This window comes from Hyaena hyaena, unplaced genomic scaffold (assembly GCF_003009895.1).
Source record: "Hyaena hyaena isolate Hyena2069 unplaced genomic scaffold, ASM300989v1 scaffold_316, whole genome shotgun sequence".
In the NCBI taxonomy this organism is placed as follows: domain Eukaryota; kingdom Metazoa; phylum Chordata; class Mammalia; order Carnivora; family Hyaenidae; genus Hyaena; species Hyaena hyaena.
Genome location: NW_024080946.1, coordinates 1629486 through 1651907, shown reverse-complemented (window position 1 = coordinate 1651907; position 22422 = coordinate 1629486). Strand labels below are relative to the sequence as shown.

The 22422-nt window shown below is 50.2% G+C and overlaps 1 protein-coding gene across 2 annotated transcripts; it reads right to left on the bottom strand.

Moving 5' to 3' along the window:
* Positions 1-1938: 1938 nt before the first annotated feature.
* ISY1 (ISY1 splicing factor homolog) lies at positions 1939-22127 on the bottom strand. 2 transcript variants are annotated; one of them, XM_039248606.1, is made up of 11 exons: positions 22045-22127; positions 20015-20037; positions 19149-19200; positions 18183-18248; positions 17100-17142; positions 13222-13334; positions 8101-8218; positions 5815-5937; positions 4891-5012; positions 2525-2611; positions 1939-2377 (listed from the first exon to the last, which is right to left on the bottom strand). In XM_039248606.1, exons 1-11 carry the CDS (start codon positions 22045-22047, stop codon positions 2270-2272), a joined length of 858 nt encoding a protein of 285 aa, XP_039104537.1. In that variant the 5' UTR covers positions 22048-22127; the 3' UTR covers positions 1939-2269. The 2 variants fall into 2 exon arrangements, with proteins under 2 accessions (XP_039104537.1, XP_039104536.1); XM_039248605.1 differs by lacking the exon at positions 22045-22127 and adding an exon at positions 20386-20448.
* Positions 22128-22422: the final 295 nt, after the last annotated feature.

Genomic DNA, 22422 nt, shown 5'->3' with positions numbered 1-22422 from the left:
TCGGCTCGTGAGCTGCGCGGCGCCCGCCCAGCTGGGAGGGCCGGGTGGCCCAGACGGGTTCCTGCTGCCCCCGCTCCCAAGTTCCTGCGAGCAGGGGAGGGGACACCCCCAGTCCATCGGCTCCTGGGGCTCGGGGAGGAGGGGGCGCGGGAGTACGGGTGTCGGGGGAGGGGCGCGGGGAGGAGGGGGTGCGGGAGCACGGGTGTCGGGGGAGGGGCGCGGGGAGGAGGGGGTGCGGGAGCACGGGTGTCGGGGGGCGGAGGGGGAGGAGGAGGGCTGTCTGAGGCCTGGGTGGGGCTGGTGCGACGAATCCTAAAGCAAAATAACAGGAATATTGGTATTTTACTCACAGGAAAACCAGGGCTGAGCACAGGGACAGAAACGTATCCATGGGAAGTCGCCTTTCTGGAAACTTCGGGCAGAGCCAAAGCCAAGCCATAAAACAGATTTTGTCAACACCACGGCTCCTGAGACTGGTTCCTTTGCGTCTGATCGATGCACGGGCCATGGGAACCAGGTAGCCCCGTGGTCACACATGCCCGGCCAAGTGCTCTGCTGCTCCGGGCCCGACTGGGGGCCGTGCTGACACCTTCCCCTGGCCCCCACCCCCCCTCACCCCGGCAGGCAAGCAGCCAGGGCCTGCGGGATAGGAAGAAATCTGGGTCTGGGTCCACCTCAGCCGGGACACCTGTGGGACACTGTGCTGGGTGCTTCTCCATGCAGCCTCGGCCTCAGGTGTGGGACACTAATCCCGGTCCTGCCTGCGCCCTGGGGAAGCCGCCCCGAGACCCCGGCCCGGCCGGGAGGGGCTCTGTAACCGCGGGACCCTAGCGGGGGCTCCAGCTGCTGACTCCGCCTCCGACGTTAGAAGCCTGTGACTTCCACTGACTGATGAAGGAAGGCCCGGAGCCCCGGGGCCCACACCCAGGCTCCTCTGTCACCTTTTCCTTTGACCTTCCTGCTGCCCTTGGACGCAGGGCGGCCCCAAGCCTGCCTGGGCCCCTTGGAAGGCAGGCCCCTAACCGGGTGGTCTGAGCCGGGCGCCACAGGGCCCCCAGGGCCGTGATGAGGGCGTCTCTCCCGCCCGCACCAAGGCACTGCTGAGCCTGGGGCGACGTCTTGGGCTTTGAAACAGGGCAGGCTAGGCCAGGGGCCTGGAGGGACTGACTCCGAGCCCCCGACTCGGGCCAGGCTGGGGAGGGGGCCCGGGTCCCAGAGCGGAGTCCGGCCCTGCCCCTCCCCTGGGGGTCCCAACACCCGACCCCTCGCCGCTCCCTGCACACACTCACCCAGGGGCTCAGCCGAGGAGGGACCGCGCCACCCTTCCTTCGGGGAAGCCAGGACGCGGGGTGCCCTCACCCCAGTACATCCCGGGTCCCCATCCCGCCACCTTCCCCGCACGGCCGCCCCCGCCTCTGCCTGACCGGGCCCCTGCCTCCCGTCTCCACCCCCAGCTCCACACACCTTCCCGAAGCGGGTCTCGCACTGACCGGGTCGCCCCCTTGCCCGGCTCGCTCGGCTCCCTGCTGCCCGCAGCCGCCCCCCAGGGGCCTGCCAGGACCGCCCGCGGCCACACGGGGCCCTGCCCTTTCCTGGCAGCCAGACCCCTGACCCACCCGAAGACCCGCGCTCCCCGGATGGTCCCAGCCGGGCCGGACCCAGAGGCCGCCGGCTGATCCTGCCGCTCACTCCCCTCCCGGAGCCCTGCACACACACAGCTCCGAGACTGCCGTCCCCACCTCGTCTCTGCTGTCGCCGCCCCCAGCCCCCCGGAAAGAAGGGACGCACCCAGATGACAGGCTTGGCTCCAGCTCGCGCTGCCTGGACACCCCCGGGCGCCGCCGCCTCGGCACCCCGCCCGCCGTGCGCCCGGGCTCTGCCCCCCGCACCCTGGCGCGCCCAGCCCGCTTCCCGGGGAACAGGCCGCAGACGCCGAGGCCCTTTCGTATGAAAGTCTTTAATGAAAGCGGCAGGAGGCAGGAGTGACGAAGGCCAGGAGAACCCTGGCGACGGCGCCGAGCCGCCACGTGCTCTCGCTTTCAAGAGCGGGGCGCGGGAGGTCTTTTCCGGAAACCTGCGTCTTGCCAACGGTCACAAATGACCTCTGTCCCCGGCACAGGCCCGCGGCGGCCAGCGAGCAGCCCGCTGCACTCGCTCAGGGTGAGAGTAAGCGGCTTCCTGCGACAGCCAACCGCGCCCCACCTGGCGGGGCCGGGGGTCGGAGAAGGTGCGAGAGGGAGCCCAGGACTCGGTCCAGGACGAGGGGGGGCTAGTAGCCCAGCAGCCTCCGGGCGTCCTCGCTCTGGGCCTGCAGGGTCTCGCTGGCGTACCTCTGGAGCAGCTCCATCTTCTTCCTGCGCACCAGCGCCTCCTCGATCTGCGGGCCGGGCGGCGGGACGCGAGGGCTCAGGGGCGCGGGGCCCGGAGGGGGTGCCCGGACCCAGACACCTGCCGGAGCCCGCTCTCCCCCTGCCCCCTCGGACTCCACGCCCCCAGCCCCCCTCGGGCAGCTCGGCCGTCCTACCTCTTGCTGCGAGGGCACCGGCACGTGGGCGATGAACTTCTGCTGCCCGTCCTCACCCCCCTTCTCCTGGCTGCTTTCCTCGTCCGACTGCAGAACAGACGACAGGCCGACGTGAGCGAGCAGGCCTGTAACCGGACCACCTGGCGGAGCCGCTGTGAACGGCCGGCTCCGCAGCTACTGACGAGCGAAGATCGGGGGGTGATCGGGGGTGACTGGGCGGCTGGCTGGGTAAGCGCCCCACTTCCAGCTTCAGCTCAGGTCATGACCTCACAGTCCGGGAGCCTGAGCTCCGCAGCGGGCTCTCTGCTGTCAGCACAGAGCCTGCTTCGGCCCCTCTGTCCCCCTTTCTCCTCTGCTCGCTTTCTCTCTCAAAAATAAACATTTTGGGGCACCTGGTGGCTCAGGCGGTTAAGTATCCGACTTTGGCTCAGGTCATGATCTCACGGTTCGTGGGTTCGAGCCCTGTGTCCGGCTCTGTGCTGACAGCTCAGAGCCTGGAGCTGCTTCGGATTCTGTGTCTCCCTCCCTCTCTCTCTGACCCTCCCCGCTCACGCTGTCTCTCTCTCTCAAAAATAAATAAAACATTAAAAAAGTAAAAAAAAAATGTCATTTTAAAAGATAAGTAAACATTTAACAACCACAAGGAAGAAACAAAAGGAACGGGGAAGTTCGGTGCTCACGCAGAAAGCCGTGAAGACACACCATCAACTACTGACAAAAGCAACACAACGCTGCGCAAGTGAGGAAAGAAAATGAGACTAGAAACTCGCGACAGCCGTGAGGACTGGCTGCATCCCTGCACCCACAGAACTAGACTCTTCGTTGATCTTCATCTATTTTCTGGGTTTTGAGCCTTGTGAGTGTTACCTATTATTTAAGTTAAAATTTGAAAGTATCAATTAGCAAATGTACGCAGCCTAGAGAAAGAGCAACCGCGACTCTGCGCGTGAGTCAGGAGATCACTGGTGACTTCAGGAAATAACGTGGCCTTGAAGATCTGAGGAGCGAGGGCTCCCGTGAGATGGCGGGGTCCCGGGGTCCCGTTTGCCGGGCTCGGCGCCGGACGCCCTGCGCCAGCCTCTGGACCCCCCAGCTGCCGGGGGGAGCCGGCTGGGACCCTGCGGCGCAAAACCTCTTGGCTGCTGCTGGTCGGAGCGCGAGTGGCCCAAGCACTTCTAGAAGTGGTTTCGCGGACTCTCCCAAGCCCAGCACACACCCGCCTACCACCTGGTAATTCCACCCCTCAGTGTACACTCTGTGTAAACGGTCGCATACGGACAAGACCACGGCAGCCTTATCCGGTATAGCCCCCGACGGGGTGCTCGACAAACACCCGCAACCATCAGACACCAAAGGGTACACATGATTCCACCGCTACACGTAAAGTTCAGAGACAGGGAGGAGCGTAAGGGTTATTAGCGGTCAGGAGAGTGACACCCAGTCATGTTCGGTTTTTCAGCTGGTATTTGGTAGGCGGGGTCACTCGCCACATGAAGATTCGCTGCCCGCACACTTACCACCTGCGCACTTTTCTCCATGTAGACAGACTACTACCTCGAGATACAAAGGAATGAACTCTTGAATTCACAACCCGGATGGATCTCAAGGGCACTGTGCTGAGTATAAAGACCACCCTCGGGGTGCCTGGGGGGCGCTGTCAGCACAGAGCCCGACGTGGGGCTCGAACCCACGAACCGTGAGATCATGACCTGAGCCGAAGTCGGACGCTCAACCCACTGAGCGACCCAGGTGGCCCTCGCACTCTCTCAAAAATAAACATTACAAAAAAAATTTTAATAAAAAATTAAAAAATAAATATAAAAACAAAAATAAAAATAAGGCCTACCCTGCTGACACCTTGATCTTAGATTTCTAGCCTCTAGAACTCCGAGTAAATCCATCTCTGGTGTTTAAGCCACACAATCTGTGATGCTTTGTAAAGTATAAGCAACTAATACGATAGATACATAATTAAGCCTGAAAACATGATGATAATAATAAGTGACTAAAGAAACAGAAATGACGGGGACACGGGCTATCACTCGTCTGGCATCAAATATGCCCCTAAGTCCCACAGCAGTACACTCAGGAGGGCCTATCTCTAAGACGCAGGCAGTAAGGCCGGTGTAAAGCAGTTTACAAAGTGCTGACGGCCACTGCCTTCTAGAACCCTCCCTGGGATGCTGAGAGGCGATCCTCACATCCATCTTCCAGCCGAGGAAGCTCAATTCGCAGAGCTGGGCTTTGGCCCTGACCCCTCGCCAGTGGACTGAGCCTGCCTACCAGGCCCCCGATTCTCCCAAGGCCCAGCCTTCGTGGCTCCGAGCAGACGGCAGCGAGCAGCGGCCCCCCCCCCCCCCCCGTACCTCCTCCTCGGCGACAGCATAGATGTTGATCTCTTCCTCCTCTTCCTCCTCCTCCTCCTTTTCTCCTCTGGCCAGCCGGGCCTCTCTCTCTGCTTTCCACTTTTCCACCAAGCCGGCCCTGACTGGAGCCACGGGAGAGCAGGCCCCTAAGTCAGCTCTCTGCGCAACGCGGCGGGAGGCCCACGCGTCCCCTCGGAAGAGGGGGACCCTCCGCCCGCCCTGGCAGCAGGCGTGCAGCACGACAGGGAGTCTGGTCACGCCACAGGCCCAGCTGCGAGTCACAAGGCGGCGTCTCCGGGCAAGTCCCCAGATCATCCCCAGTTCAAGGACCCGAGTGACTTCCCGACAGGCCTCCGTGACAAAGAAGACGGAGCGGAACGGCGCGCTGGAAAGGGCTCAGGCTCCTGACCACCCGCGCCCAAAGCCCTAGCTCCACACGCCAGGGGGATCGGGGCTAACTGCGTCCTCACGGGGCTGGCACGGGGCTTCAGGACACTGGCCCCGAAACGCCGGGCACAGGGCGTGGCAGGGAAGCGGCTCTCAGAAAGAGACGCCCACCTTGCTCAACGCTGATGACCTACTGGCTGTGCTCACGGCAGATCTAAAAGCTACTTAAACAGGCATCGCTTCCTGACTGCAAGAGAGGCCAACGCGGGAAGGAATTTAGGTGATGAATTCTGGGTGACAGGGGGCAGGTCCGATGTCACCCCTGGGCTCCCCCCGCCCACTGCTCTGGCCCAGCCCAGCCCCGACTGCGTCCCAGTTACTGGGGGTTAGGCCATGTGCGGACCATTTCCTCTGAAGGAATTTTCGGCAATGAAACCAACCCATTTCCGGCCACGGCACTACTGAAACACCCGTTTTCAAAGGACGGGCCAGAAGCCGGAGGCCGTCTGGAGCGAAACGAAAGGCTCGGAGACCTACATTTCTTCTCATATTCCTGTTCCAAAGGCACGATGACACCGTCGTCTTCATCGAGGTAACCGTAGTATTCAAAATCGATCGCTTTCATGAGCTCCGCGCGTGTCTTCCTTGGAGGGGGAAGGGCTAAGAGAAACGACACGAGCTCAGCCCGGTGGCCCTCCACACTCACACCACGCCCGCGCCTTCATCCCGGACAAGGCCACGTGGCCACGGAGCGTGCCACACCGCGACGTAGGCACCTCTCTGGACCGGCCATGGAATTACCTTAAGTGGTACAGCCCTTTCCAAAGTCCGTTTTGAAAACTTTAACCCAATGGGTCTATTTAGATGCGCATTATTTACAGAGTGGAGGGCTGTACGCTGCAGGATGTAAGACTGAGAACCTGAAGGTCCCTCTCTTGCTATTCCACAAGACGTTTTGATAACATAGGAAATGTCATGTTAAATGAAAAAAACAAGATAGGAAAACGTTCAGTATATAGATAAGAGAAACTACAAGGAAACAAAAAAGATAAATGAGAAAGCCCTAAGGAAAATAATTTCAGAATAAGGGTTACTATCCAGGATGTTTAAGAAATTCTTGAAAATCAAAACGGAGGGCGTCTGGCTGGCTCAGCTGGCAGAGCACGCAACTCTTGATCTGGGGGTGGTGAGTTTGAGCCCCACATTGGGTGTAGAGATCACTTAAAAAGAAAAAAAACTTAAAAAAAATCAAAAGGGAAATGACGACCTAACAGATAGCTGAAAGACTAAAAGCTCATCATTTCAGTAGAAAAAATTCACATGTATAAAAATTTCAATTAGCGGGACGCCTGGGGGGCTCGGTCTGTCGAGGGTCCCGCTCCTGATTTTGGCTCAGGTCATGATCTCACGGTTCGTGGGATCAAGCCCCATGTCCGGTTCTGCACTAACAGTGCAGAGCCTGCTTGGACTTCTCTATCTCCCTTTCTTTCTGCCCCTCCCCGTGCACTGTCTGTCTGTCTGTCTGTCTCTCTCTCTCAAAATAAGTAAACATTATAAAAAATTTCAGTGATTGAATTCAATGATCAATTTCATATATATATAGGCGCCCCCTATACATATGAATTTTTTCTTCTTAAATGATCAGCTTTGATTCTTTGACCAACCTGTTGGGTTGTCCTTTCCCTTTAAAAACTACAAGGAAATATGGCCCGATAGGTCAACTGTCATCTACAGATGGGAAAATATAGGCAGTTGTTTTTCTGAGTTTCTGTGTTTTACAGCATCTCTGTAATAAAACTGTATTATTTTCACAACGAACAGTATGATACTTAGATTTTGAGTTATTATTTTTTAAATATTTTTTTAAGACTTTTTGTAAAGATTTTATATTTAAGTAATCTCTATACCCAACGTGGAGCTCGAACTCAACCTCAAGATCAAGAGTCACACGCTCCACCGACCGAGCCAGCCAGGTACCCCTTGAATGAATTTTAAGTGGTGTTAATAACGCAGGCAAAACCAGTCTGGGCATAATTCGTTTAAAAGTAAGCGGGGCTTGGGGCGCCTGGGTGGCTCAGTCGGTTAAATGACCGACTTCGGCTCAGGTCATGATCTCATGGTCTGTGGGTTCAAGCCCCGCGTCAGGCTCTGTGCTGACGGCGCAGAGAAGACCCTCTGTCTCCCTCTCTGTCCCTCTCTCGCTGGTTCTCTGTCTCAAAATTAATAAGTAAACTTAAAAAAAAAAAGTGCAGGGCTGAATACAGGTAGAATTAGAGCTTTAAACAAACAGAGGCTGACTGGAAGGGAAGCGCGCAGAGCACCAGGAGTGGTGAGGACACGGTCAGTCTCACACTTTTTTCTAGAGCGTTTCGACTACTTGTCCCCACGGCCACGGAGGGAAAAGGCAGGCCAGGCGACGGCACCAGGCCCGAGGCCGCACAGAGCAGCTCCGCGCGGCTCCCTCTGTACCTACCGGGGTGCGGCCCAGGCTTCTACTCATTCCTCAGCCAGAGCCTTTTTCAACTAGTACGTAACTGCGACGGGACCCCATGTCCACGAGCATCAGAGCGGGCCCTGGGGGCGTGAGGACACGGCGAAGGCGCGAGCCTCCGGCACCCATCAATTCTGGAGTAGTCGCCCAGCCCCGCCCGGGTGCCTTGGGCTGTGAAGTCAACTCCCGGGATTTAAAGTTTCTCATTTAACTCGCGGGAACAAGGACCCTGACAGCAGCACGGTGCACAACAGCGGAGCACGCAGCGCAGGGCTGTGACGGGCCAGCCGGCAGTCAGGGCTAAGACCCTCACGAACACTGGCGGTACTTACGTTCTTTCTCAAACAGCTCTCTGACACCGGGCAAATCTTTGGCCGCTCCGAAGTACTTGTACCCTCGATTCCCGGGGACTTCTTTTCCTTCATGATCCAGCATCTTAGGGCCAACTTTCTTATTGGGAAGGAAAAAGAGAAAATGGGTCTGATCCTTTAACCCACCATTTCCATGTTTGCAAATGTATTTTCAGAAAATAACACTAAATGTGGGGAGATACTGATGTACACAGAAAATGATTCAGGGACTTTTTTGTGTAAATTAAAATCAACCTAAATGCCTAAGAGCAAGAGAATGATTTAAGTAAATTACAGCATCGTCAGAGATGGAATATATTCTATAACTTAAAACCGATCATTCTTATAAACTCCTATACCTCCCTGGGAAAACACTTATAATAGGACGTAAGTGACAAAAACTCAAAACACGGGGCGCCTGAGCGGCTCAGTTGGTTAGGCGTCTGGCTTCAGCTCAGGCCATGATCTCACGGTTCGTGGGTTTGAGCCCCGCATTGGGCTCTGTGCTGGCAGCTCAGAGCCTGGAGCTGCTTCGGATTCTGTGTCTCCCTCTCACTCTGCCTCTCCCCCGCTCATGCTCTGTCTCTCTCTGTCTCAAAAATAAATAAAAACTATTAAAAAAAATAAAAAACCAAAACCAAAAAACAACTCCAAACACAATTGCCAACAAGCTAACTGACGAACAGTAGAAGACAAATGAAATTCGTCCTGAAGAGGGAATTCTGTCCATTAGAAACGACGATGTCGACAAGGGCATGAAGCACGGTGGCCCTGGCCTAGGGCTATAGGACGACAGAAGGATATTCCTGGGGAGATCTGTGGAATAGCCAAGTAGGTCACACAAAACACCTGCATCAGAGTTAGCTGCCTTACACTTGATAGCTCTATCACGGTTACGGAAGAGAACATTCCTCTTAGAAAACACGCACAGAGGGGGCACCAGGGGCCCGTCAGCTGAGCGTTTCTCTCTTGATTTCAGCTCAGGTCACAACCGAAGGGTCATGGGATCCAGCCCTGCACTGGGCTGCATGCTGAGCATGGAGCCTGCTCGAGGTTCTTTCTCTCTCTCTCTCCCCCCTTTCCCCTGCTCACATGCTCTAATAAGAAAAAAATAAAAACAAGAAAGAGAGCAAATACATACAAGAGATATTAAGTATAAGGGGTTACGAAGGATGATGTGTTAAATCTCAACGTACACACAGAAAATGACAAAGTAAATACAGGAAAAAGGCCCAAATCTGGAAAATGTATGAAGGGTATATAAGAATTCTCTGTACTAATTTTACAACTTTCTCAAAAATCCTTTTTTAAAAAATGTTTATTTACTCTTTTGAGAGTGAGAGAGAATGGGAAAGGGGCAGAGAGAGGGAGACAGAGAATCCACTCTTTTGAGAGTGAGAGAGAATGGGAAAGGGGCAGAGAGAGGGAGACAGAGAATCCTAATGCGGGGCTTGAACCCACAAATCGCGAGATCATGACCTGAGCCGAGTACAAGAGTTGGACGCTAAGCCGACTGAGCCACCCACCCAGGCGCCCTTCAAAAAAAATTTTTTTTTTTTAAATATTTTTATTTATTTCTAGGAGAGAGAGAGACAGCGTGAGCAGGGGAGGGTCAGAGAAAGAGGGAGTCACAGACTAAAGCAGGCTCCAGGCTCTGAGCTGGCAGTCAGCACAGAGCCCGACGCGGGGCCCGAACCCACGAACCGCGAGATCATGACCTAAGCGAAAGTCGGACGCTTAACCGACTAAGCCACCCAGGCGCCCCCAAAAACGTTTTTTAAACGATGATGGGGGAGCCTGGCTGGTGAGTCAATGGAGCATGTGACCCTTGAGATCAGGGTGGTGAGTTCAAGCCCCACGTTGGGCATAGAGCCAACTTAAAAATAAATAAAAATAAAATGATGATGTAAATGATTATTGACATGAAAGTATGTTCCTGATATACTGTTAAGTGAACGAAGCATATAGTGAGAATAAGAAAGACTTTCTGTAGAAATAAACATATATGTGCATAGAAAAGAAATGCTAGAAAGATAAATGGAGAAGGTCAGTCGTAGTGATTTCTGTGTAGTAGAAAACTATGCAACATATTCTATATCATGCATAGAATATAACAAATATTTAAGTATTTTACAATTTTTATTATTTTTTCTTTTCTTTCCTTTTTTTTTTTTTTTTGCATAAAACTCTGTAGTATCTACACAGGCAATCCTGTGTAGATTCAATCTAAGAAACGCAAATCCTACAACCAAAGCGGCACACGCAGGGAGTGTGAGCTCAGTCGTGGCACTCATGGGACAAACAACAGCAGCAGCTACTCAAGTGGCAGCATCGGGACTGAGTGCTGTCATGGTTCTTTACACTTTTCTGAACTTAGTGTTAAATGTACTATTCTTCTGTGTGCTTTTAACGTGGCAAAATGCATGTAACAAAATTTACCATCTTAACCTTTTTTTTAAAGTTTGTTTACTTTGCGCGTGCGCACAAGTTGGGGAGGGGCAGACAGAGAGGGAGACAGAGAGGATCCCGAGCAGTTCTGCACCGCCAGCGCAGAGCCCGAGGCGGGGCTTGAACCCACAGACGGTGAGATCGTGACCCGAGGCAAAATCCAGAGTTAACTTAACCAACTGAGCCGCCCAGGCGCCACCCCTCTTAATACTTTTTAGGGACAAGTTCAGTGATATTAAGTACATTCATAATAATAGCATGTAACCCTCACCACCAAAAATCTCCGGAACTCTTCTCATCTTGTGAAACTAAAAGCCTAAATGTATCACTTTTACACATAGAGAATGGAAATAAAATTGTTAAGCATTAAAAAAAAGAACTCTAGAAAGAAATATGTTAAAACATTTATGTTGAATTGCACCAAAAATTTATAAAATAAACTTGCCCAAGGAGTGAAAGACCTGGACTCTGAAAACTATAAAACGCTGATGGAAAAAATTAAGGACGACAAACGAAACGGGAAGATATCCCACGCTCAGGTACCGGAAGGATTAATGCTGTGAAGATGTCCATGTGCCCCAGTGCAGCCTGCAGATTTAATGCAATCCCTACCGAAATACCAGCAGCACTTTTCGAAAACCTAGGACGAATAATGCTACAACTTGTGTAGAACAAAGACCCTGAATAGCCAAAGCGATCTTGACAAAAACAAAGTTGAATTCCAGATTTCAAGATATCCAACAAAACTTAATAATCCAAACAGAATGGCAGTGGCACAGACACAGACACACAGGTCAACGGGACACACACAGAGCCCACAAACCAACCTAGGTTTCCACGGTCAGCTGACGCATGACACAGGAGGCTGGAATAGGCAAAATGGGAAGACAGCCTCCTCGATAAACAGCGTTGGGGAAATTGGACAGCTACATGCAGAGGAACGAAACGGCCACTTTTTGACACCGTACACGAAAATACACCCCACATGGATGAAAGACCTAAATGTGAGACCTGACACCACAAATATCCTAGAAGAGGGCGCAGGCACGGAATTCTCTGACATCGGCCACAGCAACATTGTCCTAGATATGTGTCCTGAGGCAAGGGAAACAAAAGCAAAAATAAGCTATTGTGACTACATCAAAATAAAAAGCCTCTGCAGAACAAAGGAAACAGTAAAACAAAAAGACAAGCTACTAATTGGGAGAATATATCTGCAAATCCGACCTACAATGATACACCCTGGGCACCTCTCAGCACGGCTAGTGTCAAAAACACAAGGGACAACAGGTGCTGGCGAGGATGTGGGGAAAAAGGAACCTCTTGCACGGCTGGTGGGAATGCAAACTGGTGCAGCCGCTGTGGAAACCAGTGTGGAGGTTCCTCAAACTTAAAAACAGAACTACCCTATGATCCAGTAATTCCACTACTGGGAATCCGCCTAAAGAAAAATGAAAACACTGAGTCAAAAAGATAATACGCACTCCTAATATCGTAGCATTATTCACAATAGCCAGGATATGGAAGCAACCCAACTGTTCATGAACTGATTGATGAATAAAGAAGGTGTGTGTTCGTGTATGTGTGTGTGCGCGCGCGCGTGTGTGTAAAATGGAATACTCAGCCATGAAAAAGAATGAGCTTGGGGCGCCTGGGTGGCTCAGTTGGTTAAGCATCTGACTCTTTTTTTTTTTTTTTATTTCTAGGAGAGAGAGAGACAGAGTGAGCAGGGGAGGGTCAGAGAGAGAGGGAGATATAGACTCTGAAATAGGCTCCAGGCTCTGAGCTGGCAGTCAGCACAGAGCCCGATGCGGGGCTCGAACCCACGAACCGTGAGATCATGACCTAAGCGAAAGTCGGACGCTTAACCGACTAAGCCACCCAGGCGCCCCAAGCATCTGACTCTTGATTTCGACTCAGGTCATGATCTCACAGTTCGTGAGATCAAGACCCACATCAGGCTCTGCACTGACAGCGCAGAGCCTGCTTAGGATTCTCTCTATCCCTCTCTCTCTGCCCCCTCCCCTGCTCTATCGCTGTCTCAAACTAAATAATAAACATTTTATAAGTATTTTTATTCTTTTAAGTAATCTATACACCCATTGTGGGACCCCACGATCAAGAGTTGCACGCCCCTCCGACTGAGGCAGCCAGGTGCTCCAGGGCCATGGTCATTTTAAACAAGAGGCCAGGGGCACTTGGCTGGCTCTGTTGGTTGAGCCTAAGACTTCCACTCAGGTCACGATCTCACGGTTTGTGAGTTCGAGCCCCATGTCGGGCTCTCTGCTGTCAGCACAGAACCTGCTTCGGATCCTCTGTCTCCCTTTCTCTCTGCCCCTCCCCTACTCTCACTCTCTCTCGCTCTCAACAAATTAATAAACATTTAAAAAGAAACAAACAAACAAGAGGCCCGGAGAGATTAAGTGGCTTACTCAAGCACACCTGGGCAGTAAACTCAGGTGCCCTGTCTGCTCGGAGGGCCGTGCTACGGGCTGGAAGAATTATCCCATCTTTTCCATGCTTCCCGTCCCCCTGCAGGTACCCACTCCGCTCCGCGGCCGGCATGGGCGGGGAGCTTCAGGGGTGCAAAGCTACCCAGGCTGCCGAAACGCTCGCTAGCTTACCCCCAACACCCACAGACCCCGCCTTACTTACTCCATAGTCAGGACCACCCAGCTCCTTTATCCGGACTTCCCAGTGTCCCTTCTCCCGTAGCAGCTTGTTAATCTCATCATTCAGGTCCCGAATTCGGAATTCCCCTAAACCAGCTGGAAAACAAGAACATTCACATTGTGTCTTCAAGACAGCACTCGGGGTTACCCCTCCAAAACAAAGGTCAATACCTACGAAAACACTCGTGTAAATTTATAAGAAAAACCATCCACACCCACATGAAAGAAAAGGCAAGGATGATGAGCAGAGTTCCCACCAGCACGGGGGAAGAAATCTGTCCTCGTTAGCGACTGAAGAAATATAAACGGAAGCAATCCTACGGTTCCATTTATACAACTCTAAAAATACCTTAGTGGTGGGGGCACCTAGCATCCGACCCAGCAAAGGTGCAGCGAGGCCGGCATAAGCACCAGGGACTGGAGAATTATGCTGGGTTCTCCCTTTCAGCAAAGCAAAGTTTTATTATACGGGAACATCCTTCGGCAAAGACTGTCTTGTGAGAATAAAGCCTAAGGGACTTATTTGAAGGAATGGCACAAAGGGGTTTGCGGCACCCCACCACAAAGGGAAATGGCTAATGAACCCTGATACGCTGAAATAAAGAATCACCTCGCTATTGCAAGGAAGCATCCCCCCCCCCAACTTTCTCCACTGAATGGCTTTTGTACCACTGTCAAAAGTCAACTGACCGCATGTCTGGCCGTTTTTTATTGTCTTCCATTGGCCCATCTTTCACCACTACTGCGTTATCTGGAATACAGTAGCTTTACATTAAATCTTAAAGTCAGGTGGTTATGAATGCTACAGTCTTGTTCTTTTCTGAAATTATTCTGGCTATTCTAGCTCCTTTGACTCTTCATTTAAAATGTGGAAAAAATCTGGCAACCTATTAAAGTAAATCCCGCTGGGATTTTGATTGTGACAATATTTGAAAAGAGAAAGAACTGACGTCATTACTAGGTCGAGTCTCCCCATCCACGAATACTGTTTCTCTCCATCTACTTGGGTCTTCTCTGATTTCCTTCATCAGGGTTGCAGAGCTTGAAGCATACAGATCGCACCTATGTTCTGTTAGATTTAAACCTAAATATTTTCTTCTGCTTTGGTGCTTTTGTAAACCGCCCTTTCTATAAATTCCATTACCAATTTTTCAGCGCTGGTTTATAACAACAGAATTGATTTTTGTGTATTGACTTTCTATTCTGTAACCTTCATTTTAGAAAGCTTCCCAGAAGATTTCTTGGGGCCTTCTACGTGGAAATTTACGTAGTTTTGAGGAAGAGAATTATATTTCTTACTTTCCCACCTGTGCACCTTTCATTTCCTTGCTTTACTGCACAAGACTAGGAATTCCAGTGCGACCTTGAATACAAGTGGTAGGAACAGGGATCTCTGTCTGGTCCTTGCTCTCAGGAGGAGAGCATTCAGCCTTGCACAGTAAGTACGATGCTGGCTATAGGTTTTCTGGTAGAAGTGTTTTATCGGGGTGAAAAAAGCTACCTCTCATTCCCAGTTAGCAGAGAGTTTTTACCATGAGTGGATGTTAAATTTTGCCAAATACTTTTCTGTTCTGGTATCTACTGAGATGTCTCTCCTAAAGATTATCTAGAGAGGTTTCTCTACTTTAGAATGATGATACAGTGAATGATATTCATTTTCGAATGCTGAATCAGACATGTATTCCAACGAGAACTCCCACTTGGTTGTGATGTATTACCCTTTTTAGAAATTACTGGATTTGGTTTGCTAATATTCTGTTGAGGGTTCCTACACTATGAGGAATACCGGCAGGCAAATTTTTTCTATTCGTGCAATGTCTTTTTCTGATTTTAGTATCGTGGTAAAGTTAATAGTAAAATTTATAAAATGAATGAGGAAGTGTTCGTTCCCCTTCAATTTTCTGGAAGAAACTGTGTTGAAGTGTTATTATTTCTTCCTTAAATGTTTGGTAGAACTGACCCGTGAGGCCATCTGGGCCTGGAGTTTTCTTCGCTGGAAGGCTTTAACTATGTATTCAATTTCTTTAATAGATATAGGGGCATCTGACTGGCTCAGTCAGTAGAGCATGTGACTCTCAATCTTGGGGTCATGTGTTTGAGCTCCATACTGGGCATAGAGTTTATTTTAAAAAAAAATCTTATTTTCTTAAGAACTAATTCTCAAGTTTCTGTCTTTCAGGGAGTGGCCGGCTTCATCTAAGTTGTTGAATTATGGGCAGAGCACTGTAATAGTCCCTTATTAACCTTCTCTTGTCTGTAATAATAGTCCCAACATCACTCCCCATGCTTGTCGTTTTTTTAAGTTTGCTTGTTGGTTGGTTGGTTGGTTGATTATGGAATCTCTATACCCAACGTGGGACTCAAACTTCTGACCCTGAGCTCAAGAGTCACATGCTCTACTGACTAAACAAGCCAGGCGCTCCTAGATGTTCCCAATTTGTATCTTCTTTTTTTCTTAGTCAGTCTGACTAGAAGTTTCTTGATTTTTATTGACCCTTTTATGAATATTTTTTTATTTTTAATTTTTTTTGAGGTTTGTTTAAGAGTCAGAAAGAGTAAGTGTGGGAGGGGCAGACAAAGGGGTGGCGGGAGAGGATCCCAAGCAGGCTCCGCACTGATAGTGCGCACTGACGGTTCGACACGGGGCTCAAACTCACGAACTGTGAGGTCAGGACCTGAGCTGAAACCAAGAGTCAGACACTTAACCAACTGAGCCCCCCCAGGAACCCCTTATTGATCTTTTTAAAGAATCAGCTTTTGATTGCTTTTCTCTCTTCATCTTCCATTTTCAGTTTCATTGCTATCTTCTCTTTACTGTTTTCTTCCTTCTGCTTACTTAGGGTTTGATTTACTCTTCTTTTCTAGTTTCTTGGGGTATAAGTTTAGATCACTGATTTGAGACCTTTCTTATTTTCTATTATTTTAATACAAAAAAAAGCACTGATTTAATACATGCCCCCAAGATTGTTTCTGTCCCTTAACTACGTTTTCATTTGCATTTACTTCACAGTATTTTTGAACATCCTCGGAGTTTCCTCTTAGACACGTGGGCTGCTTAGATACATGCTGCTTAATTTCCAAATATTTAGGAATTTTCTAGACATGTTTCCGTTACTGATTTCGACATTAATTCTGTTATTGTCAGAGAACACATTTTGTAAGATTTCAATTATTCTAGATGTGCTAACATCTGTTTTACAACCCAGAACATGTTCTACTTTCGTAAGTATTCTAGGTGCTCTTACAAAGAGGAAGTATTCTGGGGCCCCTGGGAGGCTCAGTTGGTTAAGCGTCCAACTCGTGCTTTTGGCTCAGGTCACGATCTCATGGTTGGTTAAGTTTAAGCCCCGAGTTGGGCTCCAGGCTGATGGTGCAGAGCCTGCTTGGGATTCTCTCTCCCTCTCTGCTCCTCCCATCTGGCACACTCTTTCTCAAAGTAAATAGATAGATAGATAGATAGATAGATAGATAAAAATAATAAAACTTAAAAAAAAAGTATTCTTTTTTTTGTTCTGTAAATGTCAAGCGGGTTAACACTATTGTCCTTACCGATTTTCTATCTACTTGTTCTACTGATTTCTGAGAGAGAAAAGCTGACGGCACCAAGTCTTTCTGTGGATTTGAGAACCAACGCTGCGGGGTGCCTGGGGGCTCAGCTGGTTGAAGGTCCGACTCTTGTCTTTGGCTCAGGTCATGATCTCGTGGTCCGGTGAGGTTGACTCCCATGCTGTCAGCATGGAGCCTGCAGGGGACTCTCTCTCTCTCTCGGCCCCTCACCCACTCGAGCATGCATGCACTCTCTCTCAAAATAAAAAAAACTTAAAAAAAAAAACAACAACTGTAAAAGACAAGCTAGCTTACCATTCTGAATCTGAGCCACTTTTTTAGAAATCTCTCCAATGATCTGTGAAAAAAAAAAAATAAATTCTCATGATGTTTGATTATGTCTGAAAGCACAGAAAAATATAATTCAAAATTAGTAATTAAAAATACTTAGAATTCTGGTAAAGAATCACTTAGATAATAAGAAAAACCCGAATATAAATCAAAACCACAATGAGGTATCACCTTACACCTGTCAGAATGGCTAGAATTAAAAAGACAAGAAATAAGTGTTGGTGAGAATGTGGAAGGAAGAGACCGCTTGTGCACTGCAGGTGGGCAGGTAATTTGGCACAGCCACCACGGAAAACAGGATGGAGGTTCCAAAAAAAAAAAAGAAAGAAAAATAGAAATACTATATGATCCAGGAATTCCACTCCTGGGTATTTACCCAAAGAAAATGAAAACACTAATTTGAAAGATACATGCTAATTGTAGTATTATTCACAATACCCAAGAAATGTCAGCAACCCAAGTGTCCGTGGACAGTTGAATGGATAAGAAAGACGTGTTATATACAACGGAACACTACTCAACTATAAAAAAGAATGAGATCTTGCCATTTCCAACACCATGGATGGACCTAGAGGGTATTATGCTAAGTGAAATACGCTGGACAGAGAAAGCCAAATACCATGTGATTTCACTTACATGTGGAATCTAAAAAGCAAATCAAATCAATAAACAAACAAAAAAGCAGAAACAGACCCATAAAGACAGAGAACAATGACTGATTGTTCAAACAATGATGAAACAACTGATTGAAACAATGATGACGGCCAAAGGGGAGGGAGGTGGGGGATGGGCCTAATAATGGGTGAAGGGGTGTGGGAGATACAGGCTTCCAGTTAGGGAATAAGTCACGGGGGAAAGCTCGGCATAGGAAATATAGTCAATGGTTTTAGAACAGCATTTATCGTAACAGATGGTAGCTACACTGCGGGTTCACCGTGCTGGACACCTGAAACTAATGTAACATTCTGTGTCAACTACGCTTCAATAGAAAAAGAAACAATCAGAGACTTGTTACTTCTACTAAGACCAGATTCACCCAGAACATACTTGTCGCCTCCACTTCTCAGCTTTGGGCAGCTCAGTACATTCTGAGGCAAGGAAGGGTCTTCTTTCCTATGAAGAAGAAAATACACATATTGCCACTGGACTAGTTACGAGCTTTATGCAGTATTCACAATGGATTCAGCCCTGAAGACTAATGGTCTAATGGTCTAAATACATTTGACGTTTCAGTTCCAGATGATCTTCATCAAGCCCTGTAGCTAGCTGTCAGCACAGAGCCCGACACAGGGCTCAAACCCACGAACCATGAGATCATGACCTGAGCTGAAGTCAGATGCTTAACCGACTGAGCTACCCAGGCGCCCCTATTCATATTCTTAAGACATAATGTCTATTGGGCACCTGGGTGGCTCAGTCGGTTAAGCGTCCGACTTCAGCTCAGGTCATGATCTCATGGTTCGTGCTTTTGAGCCCCGCATCAGGCTCTGCGCTCATGGTGCACAGCCTGCTTGGGATTCATTCTCTCTCTGTCCCTCCCCTACTTGCTCTCTCTCTCCCAAAATAAAGAAACTTAAAAAAATAATATCTACAATATTTAGAACAGACGTGTGTGTGAGAGCACGTGTGTATAATTTTTATAAAACGAAAACAAAACCACTGAGATGGGACCTGTTATCCTCGACCGGGGTGAGTCTCCATGAGTTGAGACCGTACGCTGGTTTCGGCTTGGAGCTCGTCTCCACAGCACGTTCCCCCCCCCCCCGCCCCCCCCCCCCCCAACTAGTAGACAGAGCAGGGGCAATAAGCCAATCATCATAACACAGAGGAGACAGAAACAGCCAGCTCATCACACCGCCCCAGCTACGGAGAGATACGCCTAGAATTCAGGGGAGGGACTCGTGGGAGCGCCGGCAGGTATAGGCAAGAAAGTGGAAGTCTCGTCTGCTCAGGAGAGAGCTTTGCCGCTTTGTTCTTGACACTTTACAATTCACGAGGAGGATTTACACCAACCTTCACTTTTCCCTCTTCCAGTTGAGCTTGGCGAAATCTGGCCAAGGCCGTCCTGTCAGGAAGAGAGAAGACTCCATCAGATACTGATCACAGAGTTCTCACCACCCACGTTCCTAGATGGGGTAGATCTGCTCATGACCGTATTTAACATCAGCCATTCGGGAAGACCATTTACGTACAGATTATAATAATTATTCTTTGGGGCGCCTGGGTGGCTTAGTCGGTTAAGCGTCCGACTTTCGCTTAGGTCATGATCTCGCGGTTCGTGGGTTCGAGCCCCGCGTCGGGCTCTGTGCTGACTGCCAGCTCAGAGCCCGGAGCCTGTTTCAGTCTGTGACTCCCTCTCTCTCTGACCCTCCCCTGCTCACGCTGTCTCTCTCTCCTAGAAATTAAAAAAATAAATAAAAATAAAAAAAAAATTATTCTTTGTAAAAAGAGAGCATCTGTGAGTATGCGCCAAGAGATTAAGGCACCATAGAGAAGTTATGGGTTTCCGGGTCCCCAAAGTGGAGCTTAAAAAGCCCCTGGTGTCCGTGAATACCCAAGTGTCCATTTTACTTATACTGTGTGGAAGGACTGTGGGGAACGCTACTGATCAGACCACTTGGTGAACGACGCATCCGGATGCTAAAAGACTAGTATCACGTGGTGCCTCGTGGTCACTCTCCTGGCCCCTGGCCCACCCCCAACGGGACTCAAGTTTATCCAGCGTAAGTTCTGGGGAGTTGTCAGAAAACACTCCTAGGGAAAACAAACATCAGACAGAGGAATACTATTTTAACACTAATTTCAGATAATTATCACCATTATCCATGGTGATAATGAAGCCGCTTCAAATTTACAGACAAAATCGAGTTGATACTTACATGGCCTTTTCCGCATTTCGGGCCTAAAAGGAGAGAGAAGGGGAGAAAAATGCCCATGTTTAAAATACCCTTTTTTTTTCCATGTGCGTTTTAGAGAAAAGTATCACAAGGATAGTCACAAGCATAAAGGTTGAACTAATATACCAAAAGAAAAAAAGAAAAGGAAAGAAAACCAAAAGAAAAAAAAATCAAAAGATGTCAAAATCCTGTGACTCTTCCTATGCTGCTCCCTCCAGCTAAAATCTTCACTCCTGCACTGTCCCCACCCCTGGGTCTGGCTAACTCCTATCCATCCTTCCAAATGTATCACCCGTGTCATCACCATTCCAGAAAGGTCATGTGTGGCCCCTTCTTCCCAACTGGGCTGCTACCTTTCGTCTGGGTTTATAACGACCATGGTCCTTTCCGCTCAGCATCCCTACTGTCTGTTTCCAGCCAGCAGAATTTGAGGAAGAAAGGACTGGCTTTTCCAACGTGAATTTTACGTAACTCTAGTCACATGAGTGTCAAGTCAACGGTCCCTGAGGCAGCGTCAAGCACAGAACATGTTTTCTTGGTTGTAGCCTCAGTAGAAAGAGCACTTGCTAAGCCAGGGACTTGAACTTTACTCTCAACTCTTCCGCCTGCCATCCCTGAGAAGTAGTCGCTCAGGCTCCCCATCTTTACATCGGGGATCATACTTCTTCTCTCCTCGAGAGGCATAAACACTTAAAAACATCCGGTAGGCAGCTCTCAGATACTCAGCAAAAGTAAGTTCAATGCAAGTCTCCTGTCTGGCCTTCTGTCTCAACGGACGCAGCAACGAACTTGGCAAAAGCCTGGCGGGTACATGAACACATCACCAACTAAGGAATAAAACAAAGTAGCTCTCCCAGGGCAAGCCATCGTCCTGGAGGCAGAGGCAGTGTCCTACCTACTTCACTAAATTCTAGAGATTTACTTTTGTGTTTCGCGATGCTTACTCCATGCCTAAAACACCGCGTTAGGTGCTGGTTGGAACTTGCCCATCAAACAATGAACCAATGGGGTGTGGGCAGGTACCCAGTGTACTGTAAGCCCACAAATATGAATGTGTGACGGTGACAGTGATGTAAAACACCCAACGACTCCTGTACCCCAAAATACCCAGGCCCACGGATTCTTCTCCCCTTGCTAGGGAATGGACAGAATGACTCGCTATGTTTGTTAGAGTTCAGAAACCAGAGCCTCCGGGCTGAGCAGGGCAGTCTGAAGCAGTTAATTTGGGTGTATTCTCCCACAGAAAGGGCTGCTTCTACCCCAAGAAGGCTTCTTTCCTTCTTGGGATCTTGGGCTCATTAATCTACAAGCGCTTGCAATACACCGTCTATAACCTTGTTACTGTGTCCTGTGCTTCTTAGGCGGGTTTCACTTAACGAAACTATCACGGGGACTAACAGGTATGAGCGTCTCCCGTGTACCAGCGCTACGTACAGGCTCAAGTTCACGTGTCGCGAGCGCTTCTCGAACCAATGAGAAGCCAGCAAGCCACTCCGGACACAGGTCATACCCTCAGGCGGTGACACGCCGCCATCCATTCGACAGTGACGGAGCCGCCGCAGCGCGCCAGACCCCGTGGAAGGCATTGAGAAAACGATGTGGAAAAGACCCCACCCCCGGGAAGTTTACGTCTTGCGGGGAGATGAGAAGAGACAAAAATCAAACAGCCCAGAAACTGTGGTCACAGCCGCTCTTCATCGCCCGCAGGCGGCCTGGGGACAAACGAGGGGGCGGCGCCAGGCACCGTGACTCGGGGCCGGTCCTTGCGCCTCTCCGTGCCTCAGTTTCCCCGGCCGATAACCGAGACGCTTCTCCGAGACGAAAACGCTGTCGGGGGCGGTAACTCCGCTCCGCGAGGTTCCCATTTCTGGCCCCAAACTGTGACAGTTGCAGAGAGGAGGAGGGGAACCCAAGTTCCAGGTGGCCAAGGAGCCTGAAGCCGGCCCGCAGTAACTGCGCCCCTGCACCACTGCGCGCCCGCTCGCCCCTCCACCCCGCGCCCGCCAACTCACCATGGTGGCAGCGAGGGCGCCGCCCGCGGGCCCAGCCCCCGAGGCTTCGCCGACTCCGGCGAGGCCGACCCCGGCGGGAACTGAAACACTCTAGCCGACCGCACCGCCGATGCTTCCGTCGGAAGGACAAACGCGATGGACCGGAAGTGGCAGGCCGGAAGTGAAAACGAGCCCGGACTGGAGGAGGAAGAGGAAACGCAGACGCGCTCCCGTAGGGCGGCCTTTCCCGGGCGTCGGGCGTCGCAGCGACGCGCGTGCGAAGAATGGGGGCGTTGGCCAAACGCGCCTGCGCAGTGAGAAGCGTCTCAGCCCGCTCGCGACGGCTGGCTTTGCTCTCGCGATAACGGGAGCCACGTAGCTTGCGTTAACTCTCGCCAC